The following is a 22,500-nucleotide window of genomic DNA, read 5'->3' as shown; positions in this document are numbered from 1 at the left end:
TTTCAACTTGTCAAATCTGTCAAAACACCGCAAAACACAGAACTGGGAAATGACACTGATTGAAATACAAAAGATCTTCGATGACAAAAGTATAAATGACGTCATGTGGTCACACCTATCTCGAGAACTAACCATCGCTCAGAACCAGCGCCCTTCCAGTATAAGGAAACCTAGCATGATAAAGAAGAAGAAGAAAGAGAGACTAAACATAGCAACAGAATGATGAAGAAGAAGAAGAAAGAGAGACTAAACATAGCAACAGAATGATGAAGAAGAAGAAGAAAGAGAGACTAAACATAGCAACAGAATGATGAAGAAGAAGACAAAGTGACAACAAATAGTAACAGAATGACGAAGAAGAAGAAGAAGAAAAAAAGACTAAAAATAGTAACAGAATGATGAAGAAGAAAAAAAAGAGACTAAAAATAGTAACAGAATGATGAAGAAGAAGACAAAAGACTAAAAATAGTAATAGAATGGTGAAGAAGAAAAAGAGACTAAAAAAAGTAACAGAATGATGAAGAAGAAGAAAAAGAGACTAAAAATAGTAACAGAATGATAAAGAAGGAAGAAAAAGAGACTAAAAATAATAACAGAATTAAATAACGAAGAAGAAGAAAAAGATACTATAATTAGTAACAGAATGATGAAGAAGGAAGAAAAAGATACTAAAATTAGTAACAGAATGATGAAGAAGGAAGAAAAAGAGACTAAAAATAGTAACAGAATGATGAAGAAGGAAGAAAAAGAGACTAAAAATAGTAACAGAATGATAAAGAAGGAAGAAAAAGAGACTAAAAATAATAACAGAATTAAATAACGAAGAAGAAGAAAAAGATACTATAATTAGTAACAGAATGATGAAGAAGGAAGAAAAAGATACTAAAAATAGTAACAGAATGATGAAGAAGAAGAAAAAGAGACTAAAAATAATAACAGAATGATGAAGATGAAGAAAAAAGACTGAAAGTAGTCACAGAATGTTGAAGAAGAAGAAAAAAAGGCTGAAAGTGATTGACAGATTGTCTCTGCGAAGCAATCCATGTTGTGCTCCTTAATTATAACATTCAATTATGGCTTTGTATTTATGTAACTGAATAAAAACCAAGCAATCCATGTTGTAGTGAAGATTTCTCGTGTTTTGTCCAATTGTTTTAGCTGGAAATTCATTGTCCCCCAACAAACCTTCACCTTGGGTCTGTTCATTATGCTGGGTCACAGGGTCCTGCATGTCGTGAGTAGCATGTGAGAATTGTGTGTGAGAATGTTTCACTGAGGATTTAAGCCTTTGAATACAAACTTTGAAAGAAATCTGGATCGTTTGCTTCGGAACTGCAACGTCGATATGGCAAAACAACAAATTCCGGATCTTCTTCTTCTTCTTCTTCTTCTTCTTCTTCTTCTTCTTCTTCTTCTTCGTTCATGGGCTTAGACTCCCACGTAGACTCGTGTTTTTGCACGAGTGGAATTTTACGTGTATGACCGTTTTTACTCCGCCATTTAGGCAGCCATACGCAGCTTTCGGAGGAAAATTCCGGATCAATTTGCAAGGACAGGCTGTTAGTGTCACATTTTTGATATGGGTTTGGAAGAACTGCTGATAATTTACAAAACACTCCGGACCTGGGTTTTTTTTCGCCACGCCCAAAACCGTTATTTCTTTTGGACGATGCAGCATTATGACATGGGTATTTCAGAGTTCTAAATCCACGACATGTAGCCTAGACGTCTCCATGTACATGAAGCTATGACGTCCCCTGTGCTTGTAAGGTCATCAAATCGAGCTTTTATGTCACGCTAGCCAACACGACGTGTAAAATGGAGTCTGGAGAGTGGTCGTGCTAAAGACAGATGCATTTGATTCTGAATTTCCTCAATCTGTATAATTTCAGCATTTCAATCACTAACTTGAAAAGGCGTAGGGTAAACAAAATCGGATTTCAATTTCGCAGTTTTCTGGAAATAAACGGTGAAGAGAGAAGGTAGTCATAACAGTAAGATATATCACATATTAGTTAGATAGAAGTTTGGACGGGCTTTCTTTAATTAAAAGTGGTCGAAGAGAGATATCGTGTCTGTTTCATATTCTCACGACCATCACACCTCTTTCGCACGTGGTGAAGACAAATTTGACTTCAATTCGATCAAACTTTATTTTTCATATATTATATAGGTATATTTAAAGAAGAAACATTAATATATATAGCTATTCTGATGAACACGTGGGGGAATTCGGGGGCTGTGATTGGATGGTCTCTTCTGATCATCAAAGCATAATGCTGCGGAAGTCGGCCATTTTTCTCAATATCCATAAGCATATTTTCAATAAAAAAGACGCATGGTTCCGGTTTCTTCCACGTGTATAAAGTACACGCATACCTCGCCAGGTTTGTTTCTGTGACTAGTCGACAGACGATTCCATTTGCTTTGTGTGTGTTTTTGTTGTTGCTTACTGTACATGACATACATTACGTGTAAAATCCAGATTGCCGGATGCCGCTTTTGACTACACACGCCCGACGATGCGGGTTTGTCTGAACCCATACATTTGAAAGAGGGTTTTTACCGTTTATTTCTCTAACGACGATGCGGGTTTGTCTGAACCTATACATTTGAAAGAGGGTTTATACCGTTTATTTCTCAAACGACGGGGTGGGTTCAGGGAAACCCACAGCGCTACTTCAGTGGGTGCATCGAGTTTCTCCCTTCACCGACTTCTTGCAGGGGAGGGAGAGGGGGAGGGAGAAGGGAGGGAGGGACTGAGAGAGACTGAGAGACTAAGAAAGAGAGAGAGAGAGAGACTAAGAAAGAGAGAGAGAGAGACTAAGAAAGAGAGAGAGAGAGAGACTAAGAAAGAGAGAGAGACTAAGAAAGAGAGAGAGAGAATAGGAAAGAGAGAGAGAGAGACTAAGAAATAGAGAGAGAGAGACTAAAAAAGAGAGAGACTAAGAAAGAGAGAGGGGAGACTAAGAAAGAGAGAGAGAGACTAAGAGAGAGAGAGAGAGACTAAGAAAGAGAGAGACTAAGAAAGAGAGAGAGAGACTAAGAGAGAGAGAGAGAGACTAAGAAAGAGAGAGACTAAGAAAGAGAGAGAGAGACTAAGAAAGAGAGAGAGAGAGAGAGACTAAGAAAGAGAGAGGGGAGACTAAGAAAGAGAGAGAGAGAGACTAAGAAAGAGAGAGAGACTAAGAAAGAGAGAGAGAGAGACTAAGAAAGAGAGAGAGAGAGACTAAGAAAGAGAGAGAGAGACTAAGAAAGAGAGAGGGGAGACTAAGAAAGAGAGAGAGAGACTAAGAAAGAGAGAGAGAGACTAAGAAAGAGAGAGAGAGACTAAGAAAGAGACTAAGAAAGAGAGAGAGAGACTAAGAGAGAGAGAGAGAGACTAAGAAAGAAAGAGAGACTAAGAAAGAGAGAGAGACTAAGAAAGAGAGAGAGAGAGACTAAGAAAGAGAGAGAGAGACTAAGACAGAGAGAGGGGAGACTAAGAAAGAGAGAGAGAGAGACTAAGAAAGAGAGAGAGACTAAGAAAGAGAGAGAGAGAGACTAAGAAAGAGAGAGAGACTAAGAAAGAGAGAGAGAGAGACTAAGAAAGAGAGAGAGAGAGACTAAGAAAGAGAGAGAGAGACTAAGAAAGAGAGAGAGAGACTAAGAAAGAGAGAGAGACTAAGAAAAAGAGAGAGAGAGACTAAGAAAGAGAGAGAGAGAGAGACTAAGAAAGAGAGAGAGAGACTAAGAAAGAGAGAGAGACTAAGAAAGAGAGAGAGAGACTAAGAAAGAGAGAGAGAGACTAAGAAAGAGCGAGAGAGAGACTAAGAAAGAGAGAGAGAGACTAAGAAAGAGAGACAGAGAGAGAGACTAAGAAAGAGAGACAGAGAGAGAGACTAAGAGAGAGAGACTAAGAGAGAGAGACTAAGAGAGAGAGACAGAGAGAGAGAGACAGGGAGACAGAGAGAGAGAGAGACAGAGAGAGAGAGACAGAGAGAGAGAGACAGAGACAGACAGTCAGATAGACAGACAGTCAGATATACGGATAGACAGATAGACGGATAGACAGACATACAGACAGAGAGATACGGACAGACAGACAGAGAGACAGACAGTCTCTTGGGGACAAACAGGCAGACAGACACTGTTCCGCCGCTTTGGTAATTATGGGTGTAGCAGAACCCGCGCCGTCGGCAGAGGGATAGTTACAATCACTACTACTCTTTAAAAGTATGGGTTTGTGTGAACCCGCGCCATCGGTAGTGTATATGTAAATTATCATAATCAATTAATTTTAATGTTTTGTCATGTACACACTAAAAATTTGCAGACAGAGAGCAAATTAGGTGTGTGAGAGATACTTAAAATTTCAAAACGATACCTGTAATGGTTCCAGAGTTACAATGATTTTAGTGTGTCGCTGGGTACAGGTGAACCCAGGAAGCACGGCAAAGGTAGGCAAAGGAAGAGGCCTTGAAGTCCCGAACATTTTCTCTTCCCCGTCTAGCAAAATGGAGTTGGATGTCAAACCACACCTTCTGCTGAATTTCAACAGGGGAGTTATGCGAAAAAGCCTCTTCATTCCGGATTTTTTCAAGATCGTTTTCGGTGATATTTGGGTAATGTTTGGTTGTATCACAACCCTCTTCCTTTGCCTTTTTAAGTACTGCTTTGAACATTTTGTTGCTTGAAACAAACTCAAAATCTTTCATAAGACAAATATTCCTGTTGAAAGGCGGATTGTTCAGTTGGCGACTCAAAGCGGCTCTGATGCAAGCCATGCTGCTCTTTGAATAGCGCTGTTGGTCCGTCGTCCGGAGTTCAGGGTAAAATGCGGCAAGCAACTCATTCAGCTCTTCGGCTGGTAGCTCCTCGAAGTCTTCTCTTCTGCCTCTCGCTCGCAGCCATTCTTATGACAAAGCAAACAATGATACGCCTTTAAGCAACGTGTGCTAGATTCGGAACGAACAGGAGAGAGAGAGAGAGAGAGAGAGAGAGAGAGAGAGAGAGAGAGAGAGAGAGAGAGAGAGAGAGAGAGAGAGAGAGAGAGCAAATGACGCAAACTCGAAATAAAACGTATTTTGTGGATTCATGACGTAATGACAAAAGTATGCGCGTGTAATCTATGTAGTAACCTTCCTTCAGCTGCGGTTTCATTGCAAAAACGGGAGAAAACATTCTTTTCTGTGCCTACCTCTGAAGACGTCCGCCCCGTATTTCGTTGACCTTTTCGTAGCCTTTGGCACGGAGTCTTCAAGCAGGGCCCGTCCTGCCGGTTTCATTTACGACAGCAAATCGCTTCCTTTCCTTTTTTTCGTCGATCGCTTCACAGGTAGCATATTCTTCTCCTCCGTCTTCATATTCGATGGAGGAAAAACTCAGGTTGAAGTTTGCTTCTTCTTTCATGTTTGATCAGGACGGTTGGGGAAGACAAATATTCATACACTGGGGTCAGTGTATTGTTGCGCCTCGCCAGCAGGTTGTTAATGGATTTTTTAGCGAGTGGCTATCGACAATTAGTCACCGGCAATTTTTAGAGTTGGGGCATTCTGACCAATCACAGGATCTGTTTCATTAAAACGCAAACTTGATTGAATTACAATTTTGGTTAAAAAACAAAAGTGAAAAAAAGACCAATGAAGAAGGATGCCAAAAGAAAAGAAGAAAAAATCGAAGCAAAAAAGTATGGGTTGAAGCAGCCTGCATGCAACTGAGGTAAACAAAACAAAAATTAAAATGTTAAAAAAACTTTCTTGAGTTCGCTTAACTAGTTCGTCAATATCCAGCTTAGTAAAGACACGAACCCTAGATCGCAGGTTAGTCCGAACTTTTACTTCCATGGATCAAAGGTTCGCTTAATTAAGACCAGCGTTAAGGGTAACGAGCCACTCCTATTGCCGGTTGCTCAGGTTACCGTGCCACTCCTACTGTCTGTTGCTAAGGGTAACGTGCCACTCCTACTGTCTGTTGCTAAGGGTAACGTGCCACTCCTACTGTCTGTTGCTAGGGGTAACGCGTCAATCGCACTGTCTGTTGCTAAGGGTACCGCGTCACGCTCACTCTCTGTTGCTAAGGGTAACGCACGCGTCACTAGTGCACTGTCTGTTGCTAATGGTAACGTGCCATTCCCGCTGTCTGTTGTTAGGGGTAATGGGCTACTCCCACTGTCTGTTGCTAAGGGTAACGGGCCACTCCCACTGTCTGTTGCTAAGGGTAACGTGCCACTCCTACTGTCTGTTGCTAGGGGTAACGCATCAATCGCACTGTCTGTTGCTAAGGGTACCGCGTCACGCTCACTGTCTGTTGCTAAGGGTAACGTGCCACTCCTACTGTCTGTTGCTAGGGGTAACGCATCAATCGCACTGTCTGTTGCTAAGGGTACCGCGTCACGCTCACTGTCTGTTGCTAAGGGTAACGCACGCGTCACTAGTGCACTGTCTGTTGCTAAGGGTAACGTGCCACTACCACTGTCTGTTGTTAAGGGTAATGGGCCACTCCCACTGTCTGTTGCTAAGGGTAACGGGCCACTCCCACTGTCTGTTGCTAAGGGTAACGTGCCACTCCTACTGTATGTTGCTAGGGGTAACGCATCAACCGCACTGTCTGTTGCTAAGGGTACCGCGTCACGCTCACTGTCTGTTGCTAAGGGTATCGCACGTGTCACTAGTGCACTGTCTGTTGCTAATGGTAACGTGCCATTCCCGCTGTCTGTTGCTAAGGGTAACGTGCCACTACCACTGTCTGTTGTTAAGGGTAATGGGCCACTCCCACTGTCTGTTGCTAAGGGTAACGTGCCACTCCTACTGTCTGTTGCTAGGGGTAACGCATCAATCGCACTGTCTGTTGCTAAGGGTACTGCGTCACGCTCACTGTCTGTTGCTAAGGGTAACGCACGCGTCACTAGTGCACTGTCTGTTGCTAATGGTAACGTGCCATTCCCGCTGTCTGTTGCTAAGGGTAACGTGCCACTACCACTGTCTGTTGTTAAGGGTAACGGGCCACTCCCACTGTCTGTTGCTAAGGGTAACGAGCCACTCCCACTGTCTGTTGCTAAGGGTAACGTGCCACTCCTACTGTCTGTTGCTAGGGGTAACGCATCAATCGCACTGTCTGTTGCTAAGGGTACCGCGTCACGCTCACTGTCTGTTGCTAAGGGTAACGCACGCGTCACTAGTGCACTGTCTGTTGCAAATGGTAACGTGCCATTCCCGCTGTCTGTTGCTAAGGGTAACGTGCCACTACCACTGTCTGTTGCTAAGAGTAACGGGCCACTCCCACTGTCTGTTGCTAAGAGTAACGGGCCACTCCCACTGTCTGTTGCTAAGGGTAACGTGCCTTTCCTACTGTCTGTTGCTAAGGGTAACGGGCCACTCCCAATGTCTGTTGCTAAGGGTAACGTGCCTTTCCTACTCTCTGTTGCTAGGGATACTGCGCGACTCCGAGTCTCTGGTGTTACCTTTAATCTATTTAGAGTGGTAGTTGAAAATCTCTTGTCCGTAGTGACGCGGCTTTGTCCGCTCTCATCATAGAATCGTCTTGGGCAAAACATCCGGCGAAAGGCGCGACGAAATGGCTTTGTGTAAAACCCATAGACAACAGGGTTGAGGGAGCTGTTGGAATATCCCAGCCAGGTAAGGACCCGGAAAGTCAGTGGCGATATATAAGTCTCGTTCACAGCTTCGGCAAAAACAGCGCTGAAAAAGGGTACCCAGCAGACCATGAAGGACCCTGCTAAGATCGTGAGACTTATTGCAATTTTAAGATCGGTCCGTTGGTAAAACGTAATTGTTGTGGTTCCGTATTGGCGCATCTTCCTTTGGTGCAAGAACACGTAGACGAACAGCTTTGTGTAGATGACGAGCAAGGTAATACAGGGGACGTAGAAGGAGATGATTGTGTTACCAATGGTGTAACCAGGGTCGAAGATGGCGTCACACCGCTGAGACCTTTCGTGGTCCGGCCTTTGCCATCCAAGAGGGACCAGGACATAAGCCACGAGAAGAGACCAGGCCCAGATTCCTGCGATGAGGGCGACCGTTCTTGGAGTGGTCACCGTCCTGGCGTAGTACGTTGTATAGCAGATACACAAGTATCGGTCCAGCGCGATAGGGCACAGGTGCAAGATGGACGCCGTACATAACACGACGTCAGTGGCGATCCAGATTCGACAGTAGACAGCGCCGAACACCCACTGTCCATACAAAGCGATGTAGAGTGCGAAAGGCATGCTCAGCACCGCACACAGCAGGCCAGCGACCGCCAGCGACGCGATGAGGAAGTACGTGTCCCTATGCAGAGACCGTTCGATGACAACGGCGATGCAGACGAGAAGGTTCCCGGCTGCAGCTGTGACGATGATGAATGACAGTATGATGATGATCAACACTTTCTCCACTGTACTCTTTTCCTCTGTCTGCCCTGTCGGTATCAAGTCCGTCGTGCTCGTTAAGTTCGTGAGGTTTGTCATATTATTTGATACGTTTTTAATGACGTTGGGAAGGCTTGTGAGTGTGTCACGTTCCGCTGGGTCAACAGTGTTCAGGTTTGTCCGGCTAGGTCAATTTGTTTGTCAGGTTGTCAATTTGTTACGTTTTTCAGGTTGTCAATTTGTTACGTTTGTCATGTTGTCCATTAGTTACGTTGGTCAGGTTGTCAACTTGTTACGTTTGTCAGGTTGTCAACTTGTTACGTTTGTGAGGTTGTCAATTTGTTACGTTTGTCAGGTTGTCAATTTGTTACGTTTGTCAGGTTGTCAATTTGTTACGTTTGTCATGTTGTGAATTTGTTAAGTTTGTAAGGTTGTGGATTTTTGACGTTTGTCAGATTGGTAATTTCTTACGCTTGTCAGGTTGTCAATTGGTTACGTTTGTCAGGTTGTCAATTTGTAACGTTTGTCAGGTTGTCAGCTTGTTACGTTTGTAAGGTTGTCAACTTCTTACGTATATCAGGTTGTCAACTTCTTACGTTTGTCAGGTTGTCAATTTGTAACTTTGCCAGGTTGTCAATTTGTTACGTTTGTCAGGCTGTCAAGGTGTTACGTTTGTCAGGTTGTCAGTTTGTTATGTTTGTCAGGCTGTCAATGTGGGTTACGTTTGTCAGTTTGTTACGTTTGTCAGGTTGTCAATTTGTTACGTTTGTCAGGCTGTCAATGTGTTAAGTGTGTTAGATTGTCAATTTGTTATGTTTGTCAGGTTGTCAATTATTATTTTACGGTTATCAGGTTGTCAACTTGTTACGTTTGTCAGGTTGTCAATTTGTTATAGATGTCAGGTTGTCATTTCTAGCGTTTGTGAGGTTGTAAATTTGTTACGTTTGTCATTTTTTTACATTTGTCAGGTTGTCAATTTGTTATGTTTGTCATGTTGTCAATTTGTTATGTTTGTTAAACTGACAATTTGTTACGTTTGTCAGGTTGTCAATTTGTTCCGTTTGTCAAGTTGTCAATTTATGACAGTTGTCAGGTTGTCAATTTGTAACGTTTGTCAGGTTGTCAATTTGTCAGGTTTTCAAGTTTCTTTTAACATTTGTCAGATTTCCAAGGTGTCAGGAAATATTGCCACTCGCACAGTATGTTGCTCAGGGTAACTTGCCACTCCCACTGTCTGTTGCTAAGGGAAAAGTGCTGCTCCAACTGTCTGTTATCAAGGGTAACGCGTCACACCCGCTGTCTGTTGCTAAGGGTAACGCGCCATTCCCACTGTCTGTTGCTAAGGGTAACGTGTCACTCCCACGGTCTGTTTCCGCACCAGGTATAAGGCAGATGATCCGAAGGACGAGATCCAGGCAGCGGATCTGAAACAACGAACAAGCAAACCGAACAGTAAAGGAATACTGGGTGACCACAACAATATGCCACCAATAAAAATGCAAATAACTTCTACATATTCCCTCCTCTGCTTCTTTCTCTTTGTAAACTTGTAGGGGTAGTTATGTAGAGGTTACATGCCGAGTCTCAGTGATTATCAAAAATAATGGTCGAAGTTAGCGGATCATGAAAAATGTGAGCTTCAGCGAGCTTTTTCATGACCGTGAACTGAGACGAGGTATGTAACCTCTTATTCCTCCTTTCTTCCGTTATTCAAAGAAAAGAGGAGTTTTTGTGCGAAAGTTTGATCGAATCATATTCACCCAACCAGTCTACCTGCGCAGGCGATCGATTAATGCGCGGTTGTATAGTTCCGTGCAAATCATTCCATTCTGTTAACACTTCTTGTCATTTTCCATGTTTTGAACTAAAGTCAAGTACACAGTTATGTTGTCATTCTGCTGTGGCGGTCAAGGCAGATAGTGTGTGTTCTGTTCATGTTTTGCTATCGCTCAGGAATGTTCTTTCCTCGAATGTGACTAGCAGACGAAGTTTTACACCCGTGTTCCAACGTTAAAAACTGTATGAAGTTCAGTTTTCTGGGGCAAAATAGTGTATGAAACCGCTGCATGTTCTTTAAGTTGATTAAATGTTTGCAATTGATTGCATGTGATCTGTTTATAAAATGAATATTGTTGAAAACTGACCGTCGGATTGCAGTCTTGTCGATGCAGCCGAAATCTGGAAGGGGAACTACTCGTGTCGCTAGACAAAGTATGAGAGTTACTTTTCCTTGGAATCTTGCTAGCGATAAACGATTGTGCACGGCAGATCTGAATTCAGAAAACAACCAAACTCATGGATTTTATATTGAGATTCATGTGTTCAAGCCTGTAGTTGCTGGTTTAAATGCGGTATGGTTGTATTGTTTGCTCCAGAAATTTATATTTTGTACATTAGAGTGTTCTGAACTTTTGAGTCGCAAAAAGTAGATCCACAATGTGTACAGTCTCTACCCATGAGCTATCGAGGATTCAGGCCCGTTGTGGGTAAATGATTTTGGTTGTTGGGTAAGTTACCGAAAAATACAGAGAGAAAGAAGCAGAGGGGGGAATAATTTTCGGTAACTTACCGAACAACCAAAATAACTTACCCAACAACAGGCCTGAATCCTTAATAGCTCACGGGTTGAGGAGCTAGACCTTGTGGGCACTACTTTTGCGATTGAAAAGTTCCGAACGCTCTAGTGTACGAAATATATAGCAGTGCTGTTGCCAGGCCTTCGAAACCACTTTGAAACGAACGCGTTCGTCCAGCTCTACGTTCGGTCGTCGCGAACCCTGCAGGTGCAGCGCAAACGAGTCCCCAGAGAGACTTTCAACGAAGCACTGCAGTTTGGCGAGTTGGACTATGCCTGCATCAATGGAGGACGAAACCATCTGATGCAAACAAACAACCACTACATTTTCCCTCCAATTAACCTGTACGCATAGTACACATACGGGGAAAATATAACCCATAGTACATTCAGTACAGTACATCCTAGTACACACCATGGAGGAAATTCCACCACAAATCATACATAAATGATTCCTTGTTTGGAGAAACAAAATAACTGGATGGGTTGAACAAACAACTACTTCACTCCCCACATTCACCTGTACCATTAGTACAGATAAAAATACGGAATAAACCCGTTTAAGGAACAGTGAAATCTATAATCACTGAGCCTCATATAAGCCTCAATCACTGAGAGGATATCTGGAAAATCAACCACCAGTACATACAAGTATGTCCTAACAAGGGACATGAATAATAGTGAGCGTGTTACGACAGTAAAATGGCGTCATGTCGTAACTAGAGAATGTCCGGGTAGGATCACGCCGCGCCGTAATCAAAGTCTGGCCGAGTGACTCTACGACTCGTGGTAAAGGTGTAACCGAAGCCTGCAGTGAGCGGGTTACGACAGTAAAATGACGTCATGCCGTAACTATAGAATTTCTGAGTCGAATTACGACTTGAAAAAGGCGTAACAGTAGCCCCTACCAAGTTATTTTGCATTGCATGTATCAAAGGTATGGCGGTACAATTTGGACCTATCGTTTTATTATAGCCAGGACATTTGGACCTATTGTTATTTTTTTTAGGGAGGTCCAAATGACCTATTGTCTTCTTAGGCTGGCAACAACACTGATATAGACATCTCTGGAGCAAACAATACAAATATACCGCATTTACAGGCTTGAACACATGAATCTCCATAGAAAATCGGTTGAGTTAAAAATGAGTTCGGTTGTTTTCTAGCCTGCCAAACGGTTGTGTGACGTGTCTAGTGTGTTGGCGAAGTGTCTTATGCTTGTCACTTCTCGCTTTCAGCCCTCACCGCTGGCTAGCACCGTCTGTCCTTTTTAGGACAATGCGAAAAGAGAGCAGAATGCGTCAGTCTCTCCTGCTAGTACAATAACCTCTCCACAACAAGCCCTATGTAGTGCCTCCATCGCGGCGACAGGCGTAAACTGGGTACCGCAAGGCCCCAGGCTAGACTACAAGGACGAGGAGGAGGTTGGCCCCTAGACGTGCGGCATGCGGGCCCACCGGTGTGTGGAAACGCCCAGGTGCCCACGAACCAACCTCCAGCTATGGGTCAAATAGCCGGGCAGGATAGGCTCGTCAACCCTGGCAGGCAGCTATCCTAATGGCCTGTACAGACACTCCCGGCCGACCCTGTCCACATTTGACTTATGCTCAAAACGGCCCCGTTGGAGGCGCCGCAGCGTGCTATGATCGCGAAGCGTTATTTGCAGAAGAATAGCGCGTGTTCTAATTTCTATAACACAGACATAGAACGACGGAAATTTGACCAATCAGAGCAAACCAGAGCGATGACGTCAGCCGCTCGCGGCGCGGCAGTCGAATGCAACTGAACCTTCTTGTCAGGTGACCCGCTCCACTGATACCGCGTTGTGAAAAGAATCGTCGATGTGTGGCCACTCGGCAAATCCCGCGCGACGCACAAAACGGCCTGCGGCGCATAGAGCGTAAAACGGCGTCCAAGTCTGGACAGGGCTTTCCGTCGTTCTATGTCTGTGTCATAGAAATTAGAACACGCGCTATTCTTCTGCAAATAACGCTTCGCGATCATAGCACGCTGCGGCGCGCCGTTTTGAGCATAAGTTAAATGTGGACAGGGTCGGCCGGGAGTGTCTGGACAGGCCTGAGAAGACCACTCTGAATTCAAAACGAGGGTAGAGGAGGCTCATCATCCATGGAAGGAAACTCGTCTAGGAGAAGGAAAACTCCGAAATGAAACCCACGCAGTCCCTCGAAGACGGAACGGCACTGGCCTTTTTTTATGCGGGGAGCAGACCGGGTGCCTACGCTATCCTCGACAAATGGTTGTTGTTTTGTTGGTTGTTTTCTAAATCCAAATCTTACCATCAGTGCAGAGATGTAGAGGTTACATGCCGAGTCTCAGTGATTATTAAAAATAATGGTCGAAGTTAGCGGATCATAAAAAATGCGAGCTTCAGCGAGCTTTTTCATGACCGCGAACTGAGACCATTATTTTTAATAATCACTGAGACGAGGTATGTAACCTCTTTATTCCTCCTTTCTTCAGTTATTCAAAGAAAAGAGGAGTTTTTGTGCGAAAGTTTGATCGAATCCAATTTACTCAACCAGTCAACCTGCGCAGGCGATTGAATAATGCGCGGTTGTATAGTTCAGGGAAAATCATTCAATTCTGTTAACACTTCTTGTCAGTTTCCCTGTTTTGGACTAAAATCAAGTACACAGTTATGTTGTTATTCTGCTGTGGCGGTAAAGGCAGATAGTGTGTGTGTTCTGTTCATGTTTTGGTATCGCTTAGGAAATGTTCTTTCTTCGAATGGGACTAGCAGACGAACTTTTGCACCCGTGTTCCAACGTTAAAAACTGTATGAAGTTCAGTTTTTTTCGGAAAAATAATGCATGAAACTGCTGTATGTTCTTTAAATTGATGAGATGTGTGCACTTGGTTGCGTGTGATCTGTTTATAAAATGAAATATTGTCGAAAACTAACCGTCGGATTGCAGTCTTTTGTCCAAGCAACTCAGTTCAGAAAATTTGGAAGGGGAACTACTCTTATCGCAAGACAGAGTACGAGAGTTACTTGCCTTGGAAGTTTGCTTGCACTCATAAGAGATCTAAAGCGAGTTTCTCTGCACTGATCGTTAGATTTGGATTTAGAAAACAACCAAACTCATGGATTGTATAATTATGGAGATTAATGTGTTCAAGCCTGTAGTTGCTAGTTTAAATGCAGTATGTTTGTATTGTTTGGTCTAGAGATGTATAGTTCGTACATTAGAGCGTTCGGAACTTTTCAATCGCGAAAGTAGAGGGACCCAAAGGGGGGGTATCATCACGATCACGGGAAGGGAAATTTTAACTTTCACGATCACAGTTACCTTGATTTTTGTTTTCACGATCACGAACACCTTGACGAAGAGAGGATCATTAACGAGTCGCATTATACTTGTTCGAGTCTAAATATCGGACCCTATTGCTACGATGAAAACACAATAGCGTTTATAGCGCTATTCTGACATTAAATTATGTGTTAAAATCATGTTTTTGTCAGCAACAAGGACCAGAATGGTCCATGTCGTTGATTGCAGACGACGGTTCCCTTTCTGCATGAAGCCACGGAAATAACCGAACATTGAAAAACCCACGGACATGTATTACGGAGAAAACTCAAGATAACCGGATGCTTAGCATTACGTCAATATCTTAGGAATCATATGACGTTATGACGTATCATGCTTGCCTACGTAGATTGTTTGTTCGAAAGTCTGACTTCTGTTGGGAATTCGCGTGTTGAAGACTGCGGTAAATCTGTAGATGATAAGAGAACAAGGATTGTCTCAGAAGAAACGACGAAATGTTTCAGACCGGTAACTTCATTTCAACATTGCACTACACAATGGACGTTCTATGTGACAGGAGAGTTTGCTGATTTTGTGTTAAACATTGGTGATTGGAGAGATCGTCTGCAAAAATCAGAGATAGGTCGCTTCAGATTGCAGCTTCTTCTACCCATGCTAAGTCTATTTCAGAACTCCCACAGGCCATCTCTTTGAACAATATTGACATCAAGTTCTCGGATACATCCCGTGATCTCGGAGTCTTTTTTGACAAAGATCTTAGCATGAAACAGCATGTAGTCCAAACATGTAAAGCAGCGCGAATGGAGATCCGGCGTATAGGTTCCATTCGACAGTACCTTACCGAAGACGCAACCAAAAGACTAGTCTGTTCCTGCATACTCTCTAGATTAGACTACTGTAACTCACTGCTTGCTGAATGTCCCAAATCTGTCACCAAGCCCCTGCAACTAGATCTAGTCCAGAACGCTGCCGCTAGACTCGTGTTTCGAACACCTATGTATGGAACACGAAGAGGGTCAAATGCTCGAGCAAGTACTCGCGCATTTACTCGAGCACTTTCGAAACTGCTCGAGTAAATGCGCGAGTACTTCTGAAAATGCTCGCGCACTTTCGAAACTGCTCGAGGAAATGCGCGAGCACTTTTGAAAATGCTCGAGCAGTTTCAAACTGCTCGCGCACTTTCAGAACTGCTCGAGCACTTTCAAAGTACTCGCGCATTTAAATGCGCGAGTACTTTCTCGCGTATTTCCGAGAAGTAACGAGCGGGTAAAGCAAAAACTTGTCGCGGAACAGTCTTGCCATGCGAGCGACCTCTTGAGACACCGTGCACATGAGCCGAGGCGAGCCAAAGCCAAAAAAGTTAACAATTTGAATTTAAAAGTACACTGATACTTACCGATCGACCATCCCAGTAGGTCTGTCCGCCAATTCCCTGATGCGATCGTTAATAATCCCAGCGACCGCCCTTCCCGCCTCCATGACGACTACAGATGCGTCGTTTCAGTAAATTTTCCGGGTCAAGTTTTCAATAAACCCAACCAATGACTTCGGTACAACTCGGGAATCTCCGATTCAAAAGTACTCGCGCATTTACTCGAGCAGTTTCGAAAGTGCTCGAGTAAATGCGCGAGTACTTGCTCGAGCATTTGACCCTCTTCGTGTTCCATACCTATGAAACAAAGCGTCACGCCTCTACTCAAACAGCTACATTGGCTTCCAGTCGAACAAAGAATTAAATACAAGATCTGCTGCATATTCTATCAAATTGCCGCGGGCACGGCTCCACAGTACCTGTCCGATCTCGTGCAGAAAAACAATCCTGAAAGGGTTGTCCGCTCTGCCTCCCAAAATAAATTTGTCAAAGCTCCTAAGTATCAGAGGGACGATCATGGTGGCCGCTGTCTTTCAGTCGCAGCTGATCATATCTGGAACAAACTCCCTTTGTCTCTACGTCTCAGTCCATCTCTGCCTTCTTTCAAAGCAAATCTCAAGACTCACCTCTTCAGAGAAGCATTCTATGATGATGTAGTTGTCGCGACCCTGTGAATGTGCACTTTCGGATGAACAATGTTTACTGTGTGTGTGTGTGTGTGTGTGTGTGTGTGTGTGTGTGTGTGTGTACATGTGTGTGTGTGTGTGTGTGTGTGTGTGTGTGTGTGTGTGTGGACGTGTGTGTGTGGACATGTGTGTGTGTGTGTGTGTGTGTGTGTGTGTGTGTGCGTGCATTATAATTGTTGTGTATACTGGGAGTTCGTTCCTGTAAGAGCCTCTGGATTTTTGTAACATTTATGTTTTTTGTTTTTGTTTTTTTGTTTTTTGGTTTTTGTTGTAAAGTGTTTATGATTGTGTTCTATTCCGTCAATGGCGTCATTCTGGTAATGATGTTGTTATTGCTTTTGTAAAGCGCTTTGTGTGTTCGAAAGCGCTATAGAAATCACCATTATTATTATTAAATTTGCAAGGTTTGCTGCCAGTTAAAGAACTGGATTTTACACGTAATGTATGTCATGTACAGTAAGCAACAACAAAAACACACACAAAGCAAATTGCATCGTCTGTCGACTAGCCACAGACACAAGCCTGGTCACAATATGGAAGAAGAAGAAGAAGAAGAAGAAGGTATGCGTGTACTTTATACACGTGGAAGAAACCGGAACCATGCGTCTTTGTTATTGCCGATATCGTTTGGATATCGGCAAAAATGGCCAACTTTCGTAGCGTTATAGAGTGATACAGCTGTGAAAAATGTACGTTGAAAATAAAATGCTTTGCAATAATGCCCATCACGATCACGAAAGCAAATGACGATCAAGATCACCAGACATGATTTTTTTGTCATCACGGATCACGGGCAAAGTCCCATCACGATCACAGAAATGGAAATTTCGGCAATCACGGTTACAGAAAGGTCAAAAAACGCCAATCACGATCACGATTTTAAACCCTTTGGGGCCCTCAAAGTAGTTCCCCCAAAATCTAGCTCATATCACCTGTGAGCTATCGAGGATTCAGGCCCGTTGTTGGGTAAGTGATTTTGGTTGTTGGTAAAGTTACCGAAAAATAACTAGCCCTACACGTTTACAGAGAGAAAGAAGCAGAGGGGGGAATAAACTCGCTTCAGATCTCTGATCAGTGCAAGCAAATTCCCAGGGTAAGTAACTCATATTTTGTCTAGCGACAAGAGTAGTTCCCCTTTCAAATTTTTGCACACTCAGCTGCGTCGACAAGAGACTGCAATCCGACAGTCAGTTTTCAACAATACAGTCGGACCCGCTTATAAGGAGCTCGGTTATAAGGAACCTCTTTTATAAGGAGAAAAAAATCCCCGAATTACATTGTTCTTTGTTATGACTTACGAAAACTCGCTTAGAAGGAGCTCGGTTATACGATACCTATCTTATTAGGAGTGAAAAATAAAGCCCCAAACCGGCCCTGAGTCCGGTTATAAGAAGTGCCGATAGCACCGGCTTCAAAGTCTGGGAGACTTTCTCCGCCCACACCCATCACTCGGAGAGAAACCGATGATGGTCTTGGTCACCAATCTGTTCACCTCAACTGTTGCGAGCTGGTTCTAGTGTGCTTGCAGCAGACCCAGCACAGCACAGATCCACTTCTGGAATCTTACGCTAAATGTGTCTCAAGACACACATTTTGTAGTCCTGGCATCCTGAAAGGCAGAGGCCCCAACCTACAGGTTTGCTTCCATACCAAAAACGCCTCAAGACACGGGAACTTGGGAGCAGAGGCAACAGCTCCGCTTGAACCTCAGAAACCAAATGTGCCTCCAGACACACAGATCCCCCAGACGGCCGAGGCTGTGGCCTCTAAGGTTCTCTTGTACCAAATCGCCTCCTGACTCTGCATCAGATTGCTTGCGCTGGCATCTGCTTACATAGACCCACATATCCCCCCGCGGGTTGGGGGGAAGAATTTACCCGATGCTCCCCAGCATGTCGTAAGAGGCGACTAACGGATTCTGTTTCTCCTTTTACCCTTGTTAAGTGTTTCTTGTATAGAATATAGTCAATGTCTGTAAAGATTTTAGTCAAGCAGTATGTAAGAAATGTTAAGTCCTTTGTACTGCAAACTTGCATTCTTCCAGTAAGGTAATACATTGTACTACGTTGCAAGCCCCTGGAGCAATTTTTTGATTAGTGCTTTTGTGAACAAGAAACAATTAACAAGTGGCTCTATCCCATCTCCCCCTTTCCCCGTCGCGATATAACCTTCGTGGTTGAAAACGACGTTAAACACCAAATAAAAGACCCATTGTGGTAGACACAGACGACATTTGGTAGCAATGACTGCCAGCTTCACGGTAATGTGTACCCCTAGCGCGGCTCTGCTTGGGTGGGAATGTTCTGAGCAAAACACTATGTGTTACTCCATACCCCCCGCCCTCCATGGAACTTCTTGACCCCAACATGTACATATAGGGTGGGGAGTTTGCCCAGTCGGTAGAGGCGCTGGCTTTAAAACCGGTTGTCACTTTCAGCGTGGGTTTAACCCCCAAGTTCGCCGCGGGATGTGTGTCCCAGAGTCAACTTTGCCACGGTGCAGACTCTCCTCGGTGTCCGAACACCGCCGTGTGCACGCATGCGCACGATAAAGATCCCAGGGTCACAGCGAAAGCCTCAGGCCTTGGAAACACGAATACATGCATGCAAAAATATGAAGCCCGGGTGTCCGTTCGGCCAACAGCCAATAAAGTAACTATTTCAGCACTGACCCAAAACGACCCAACCCGGTCCCTAGCCCATTTCAAGTCTCCTCTAGCAGCCGGCAGCCAGCTGTCTACATCCCCCCCCCCCCCCCACTGCATTTGTATTTTTTATTTTGATACAAAGGCGGGTTTTCCCGTGTAACATGCCCCTAATGGCTTTGCCGTGAGGGCGTAAAACTTACATTTTCTTCCACCGGCTTCAAACCGAAAGTAGGTCGAATTATTTTCATCAATCCTGTTAGGGGAGAATTATCCGCCTTTGGTTTTGCAGAAACTTCCGTTCGTCGCTATATGCGCTACCTTCGATCTGGATGCAGAAGTGAAAATGTCTGAACAGAGAGGAACAAATTACTGTTGTTCCATAGACATGAGCCTAAAGGGGCATTGATTTTCAATCCGCTGTGCGAGAAAGAGAAAAAACAAGAAGGGCAAAGCCCATACGACTCACATGCTTGACCTTGACATGACCATCATACACTAAGAACTGCTTTACACATTTTTCCTACCAAAATACATGTGACCTTGACCCAAGGTCAAGGTCATCCAAGGTCATGCAACACAAAGCTGTTAATTCAAGACATAGGAAGTACAATGGTGCTTATTGGCTCTTTCTACCATGAGATATGGTCACTTTTAGTGGTTCACTACCTTATTTTGGTCACATTTCATAAGGGTCAAAGTGACCTTGACCTTGATCATATGTGACCAAATGTGTCTCATGATGAAAGCATAACATGTGCCCCACATAAGTTTTAAGTTTGAAACAGTTATCTTCCATAGTTCAGGGTCAAGGTCACTTCAAAATATGTATACAATCCAACTTTGAAGAGCTCCTGTGACCTTGACCTTGAAGCAAGGTAAACCAAACTGGTATCAAAAGATGGGGCTTACGTTGCCCTATATATCATATATAGGTGAGGTATTCAATCTCAAAAACTTCAGAGAAAATGTGAAAAATGTGAAAAATAGCTGTTTTTTAGACAACATTTATGGCCCCTGCGACCTTGACCTTGAAGCAAGGTCAAGATGCTATGTATGTTTTTTGGGGCCTTGTCATCATATACCATCTTGCCAAATTTGGTACTGATAGACTGAATAGTGTCCAAGAAATATCCAACGTTAAAGTTTTCCGGACGGCCGGCCGGCCGGCCGGCCGGCCGGACGGACGGACGGACGGACGGACGACTCGGGTGAGTACATAGACTCACTTTTGCTTCGCATGTGAGTCAAAAAGAGAGAGAGAGAGAGAGAGAGAGAGAGAGTGAGAAGAAGAAGGAGAAGAAGAAGAAGAAGAATTGCTAATACTGACACTGAAAATGCAGAAGCCCGCTTATAAGGTAGTTGGGCTTGGGTTACTCCTTATATCCGAGAGCTCTGTTATAAGGAACCTCGGTTTTAAGGAGTAAATATTTTATTCCCCGAGCGCTCCTTATGAGCGGACCCGACTGTATTTCATTTTATAAAGACATCACACGCAACCAAATGCACACACCTCATCAATTTAAAGAACATAATGCGGTTTCATTCACTGTTTTTCCCCAGAAACCCGAACTTCATACTGTGTTTAACGTTGGAACACGGGCGCAAAAGTTCGTCAATTATTCAATTCGGCGAAAGAAAATTCCCTTAGGGATACCAAAACATGAACTGAACACACACTATCTGCTTTAATCGTCACAGCACAATAATAACATAACTGTGTACTTGATTTTAGTCCAAATCAGGGAAACTGACATGATGTGATAACAGAATTGAATGATTTTCACGGAACTATACAACCGCGCATTAAAGGCACAGTAAGCCTCCCGTAAACCATCACAGATACTGTCAGGCTTTTACACACAGTACAAACACCATTTCATTTAAGCACTGACCGCTTGAGAACATCTTAGGTGCCCTCCGTAAAGAGTGAGCAATTTTCAAAGAATTTATTTTTGCGTGGTTTATATTACATCTTAGCCATCGTGAACCCGTGTAATCCAGTTTCCCTTTTTTCACAATTTAGCCGCCAGTTTGTCATTTCAATGCAAATCTCTGTAAGCTTTTCTGCAATAGCACGTTATTGTGTACCTTTGAATCTGAAATGCAACATTGAAACGGCTGCGAACTAGAGCAGTGGCGGTTAACAGTTCAGAGGAACTGGCGCCAGGCAGCGTCGTCTGCTACGAGAACCACGACCTTGCGTGACCCTGCTTCCGGGCTATGTTTTTTTAAACTTTCAAAACTTCGTATTGTTCTGATCTTGTCTTGATGAAAAAAGATTTCTTTTATGATTTAAGAATGTTTGTGTAACAAGCTGTCAATTTTTTATTTAGATTTCAAAAGTTAGGTCAGAAGCGCAAAAAAAGCACCGTCCGATTGTCTGACAGACAATCCGCAAAATTAATTCTTTGAAAATTGCTAGCTCTTAGGGCACCTAGGATGTTCCCGTTCGGTGAGCGTTCAAATGGAAGGGTGTTTGTACTGTGTGTAAAAGCCTGGCAGTATCTGTGATGGTTTACGGGAGGTTTACTGTGCCTTTAATCAATCGCCTGCGCAAGTAGACTGGTCGAGTAAATAGGATTCGACCAAACTTTAGCACAAAAACACCATTTTTATTTAAAAAACTGAAGAAAGGAGGAATAAAGAGGTTACATACCTCGTTTCGGTGAATATTAAAAATAATGGTCGAAGTTTGCGGTCATGAAAAAGTTCGCTGAAGCTCGCATTTTTCATAATCCGCAAAACGTACGTAAATATTAAACCTTCGCCGGTCGTCGTGAGTCCGTGTTAACCACGGCGTCTACGGAAGGGCCAGTGTAGTCGGAAAATAACACTGCAGAAAAAACCCACCACAACAGTGTTTTTTCACCAGTAAAATATCACTGGGAGTGTTATTTTCCTAGGAAGATTACACTCCTTCACCCAGGTAAAAATAACTACGCCCAGGAAATTAACACTACCTTTGGACGACCCATCGTTCAGAAATTGAACCAAGTTCCAACAGTCCGAAACAACTCTTTTCAAGTCCGGGGAACAACACGGGCACTGAGTTCGGCTCACTGCCTTCGGGCACTCTGAACAAAATGAACGCAATTCACGCAGAGTTTTTTTCCTGGCAACCTTATTTGCCGCCGTAGTGGCAGTGTTCTTTTTCTGGCACCAGTGTAATTTTCCTAGGAAAATAATACTCCCCTTCCGAGATTGCAGTGTTTCTTTCCTTGGAAAAATACACTCCCAGTGTTTTTTTCCTGGAAGTCTTTTATGCCTCCTACACCGGGATGCACGTTTTTGCTTCTTTGGAAAGCCTGGGTCTACGGAAGGGTATGCATATTTGTCCTTCTTTGAGAAGCATGGGTCCGCACGGCCCCACGATGTCTTCCGTGTGTAATCGATAACCCGGTAGGGCGAAGGTTAAACGTACCTAACCTGGTTTCTGGTGTGTTTTCTTTTTATTTTAATTATTTGAGCGAATTTAGACTAATTTGAATCATTCCTCTGAACCTTAATCTAGACGAGCACGACACCATTTGCTCCCAAACGCACCACACTTATGGTAATAAACAAATTTTTAAAT

At 43.6% G+C, this 22,500-nt stretch overlaps 1 protein-coding gene across 1 annotated transcript; it reads right to left on the bottom strand.

Moving 5' to 3' along the window:
* Nucleotides 1-4,834: 4,834 nt before the first annotated feature.
* LOC138949900 (dopamine receptor 1-like) lies at nt 4,835-8,521 on the bottom strand. Its single transcript, XM_070321685.1, has 2 exons — nt 7,442-8,521; nt 4,835-4,894 (listed from the first exon to the last, which is right to left on the bottom strand). Exons 1-2 carry the CDS (start codon nt 8,450-8,452, stop codon nt 4,835-4,837), a joined length of 1,071 nt encoding a protein of 356 aa, XP_070177786.1. The 5' UTR covers nt 8,453-8,521.
* Nucleotides 8,522-22,500: the final 13,979 nt, after the last annotated feature.

This window comes from Littorina saxatilis, linkage group LG16 (assembly GCF_037325665.1).
Source record: "Littorina saxatilis isolate snail1 linkage group LG16, US_GU_Lsax_2.0, whole genome shotgun sequence".
Lineage (NCBI taxonomy): Eukaryota > Metazoa > Mollusca > Gastropoda > Littorinimorpha > Littorinidae > Littorina > Littorina saxatilis.
This window is presented reverse-complemented; position numbering and strand designations above follow the sequence as displayed.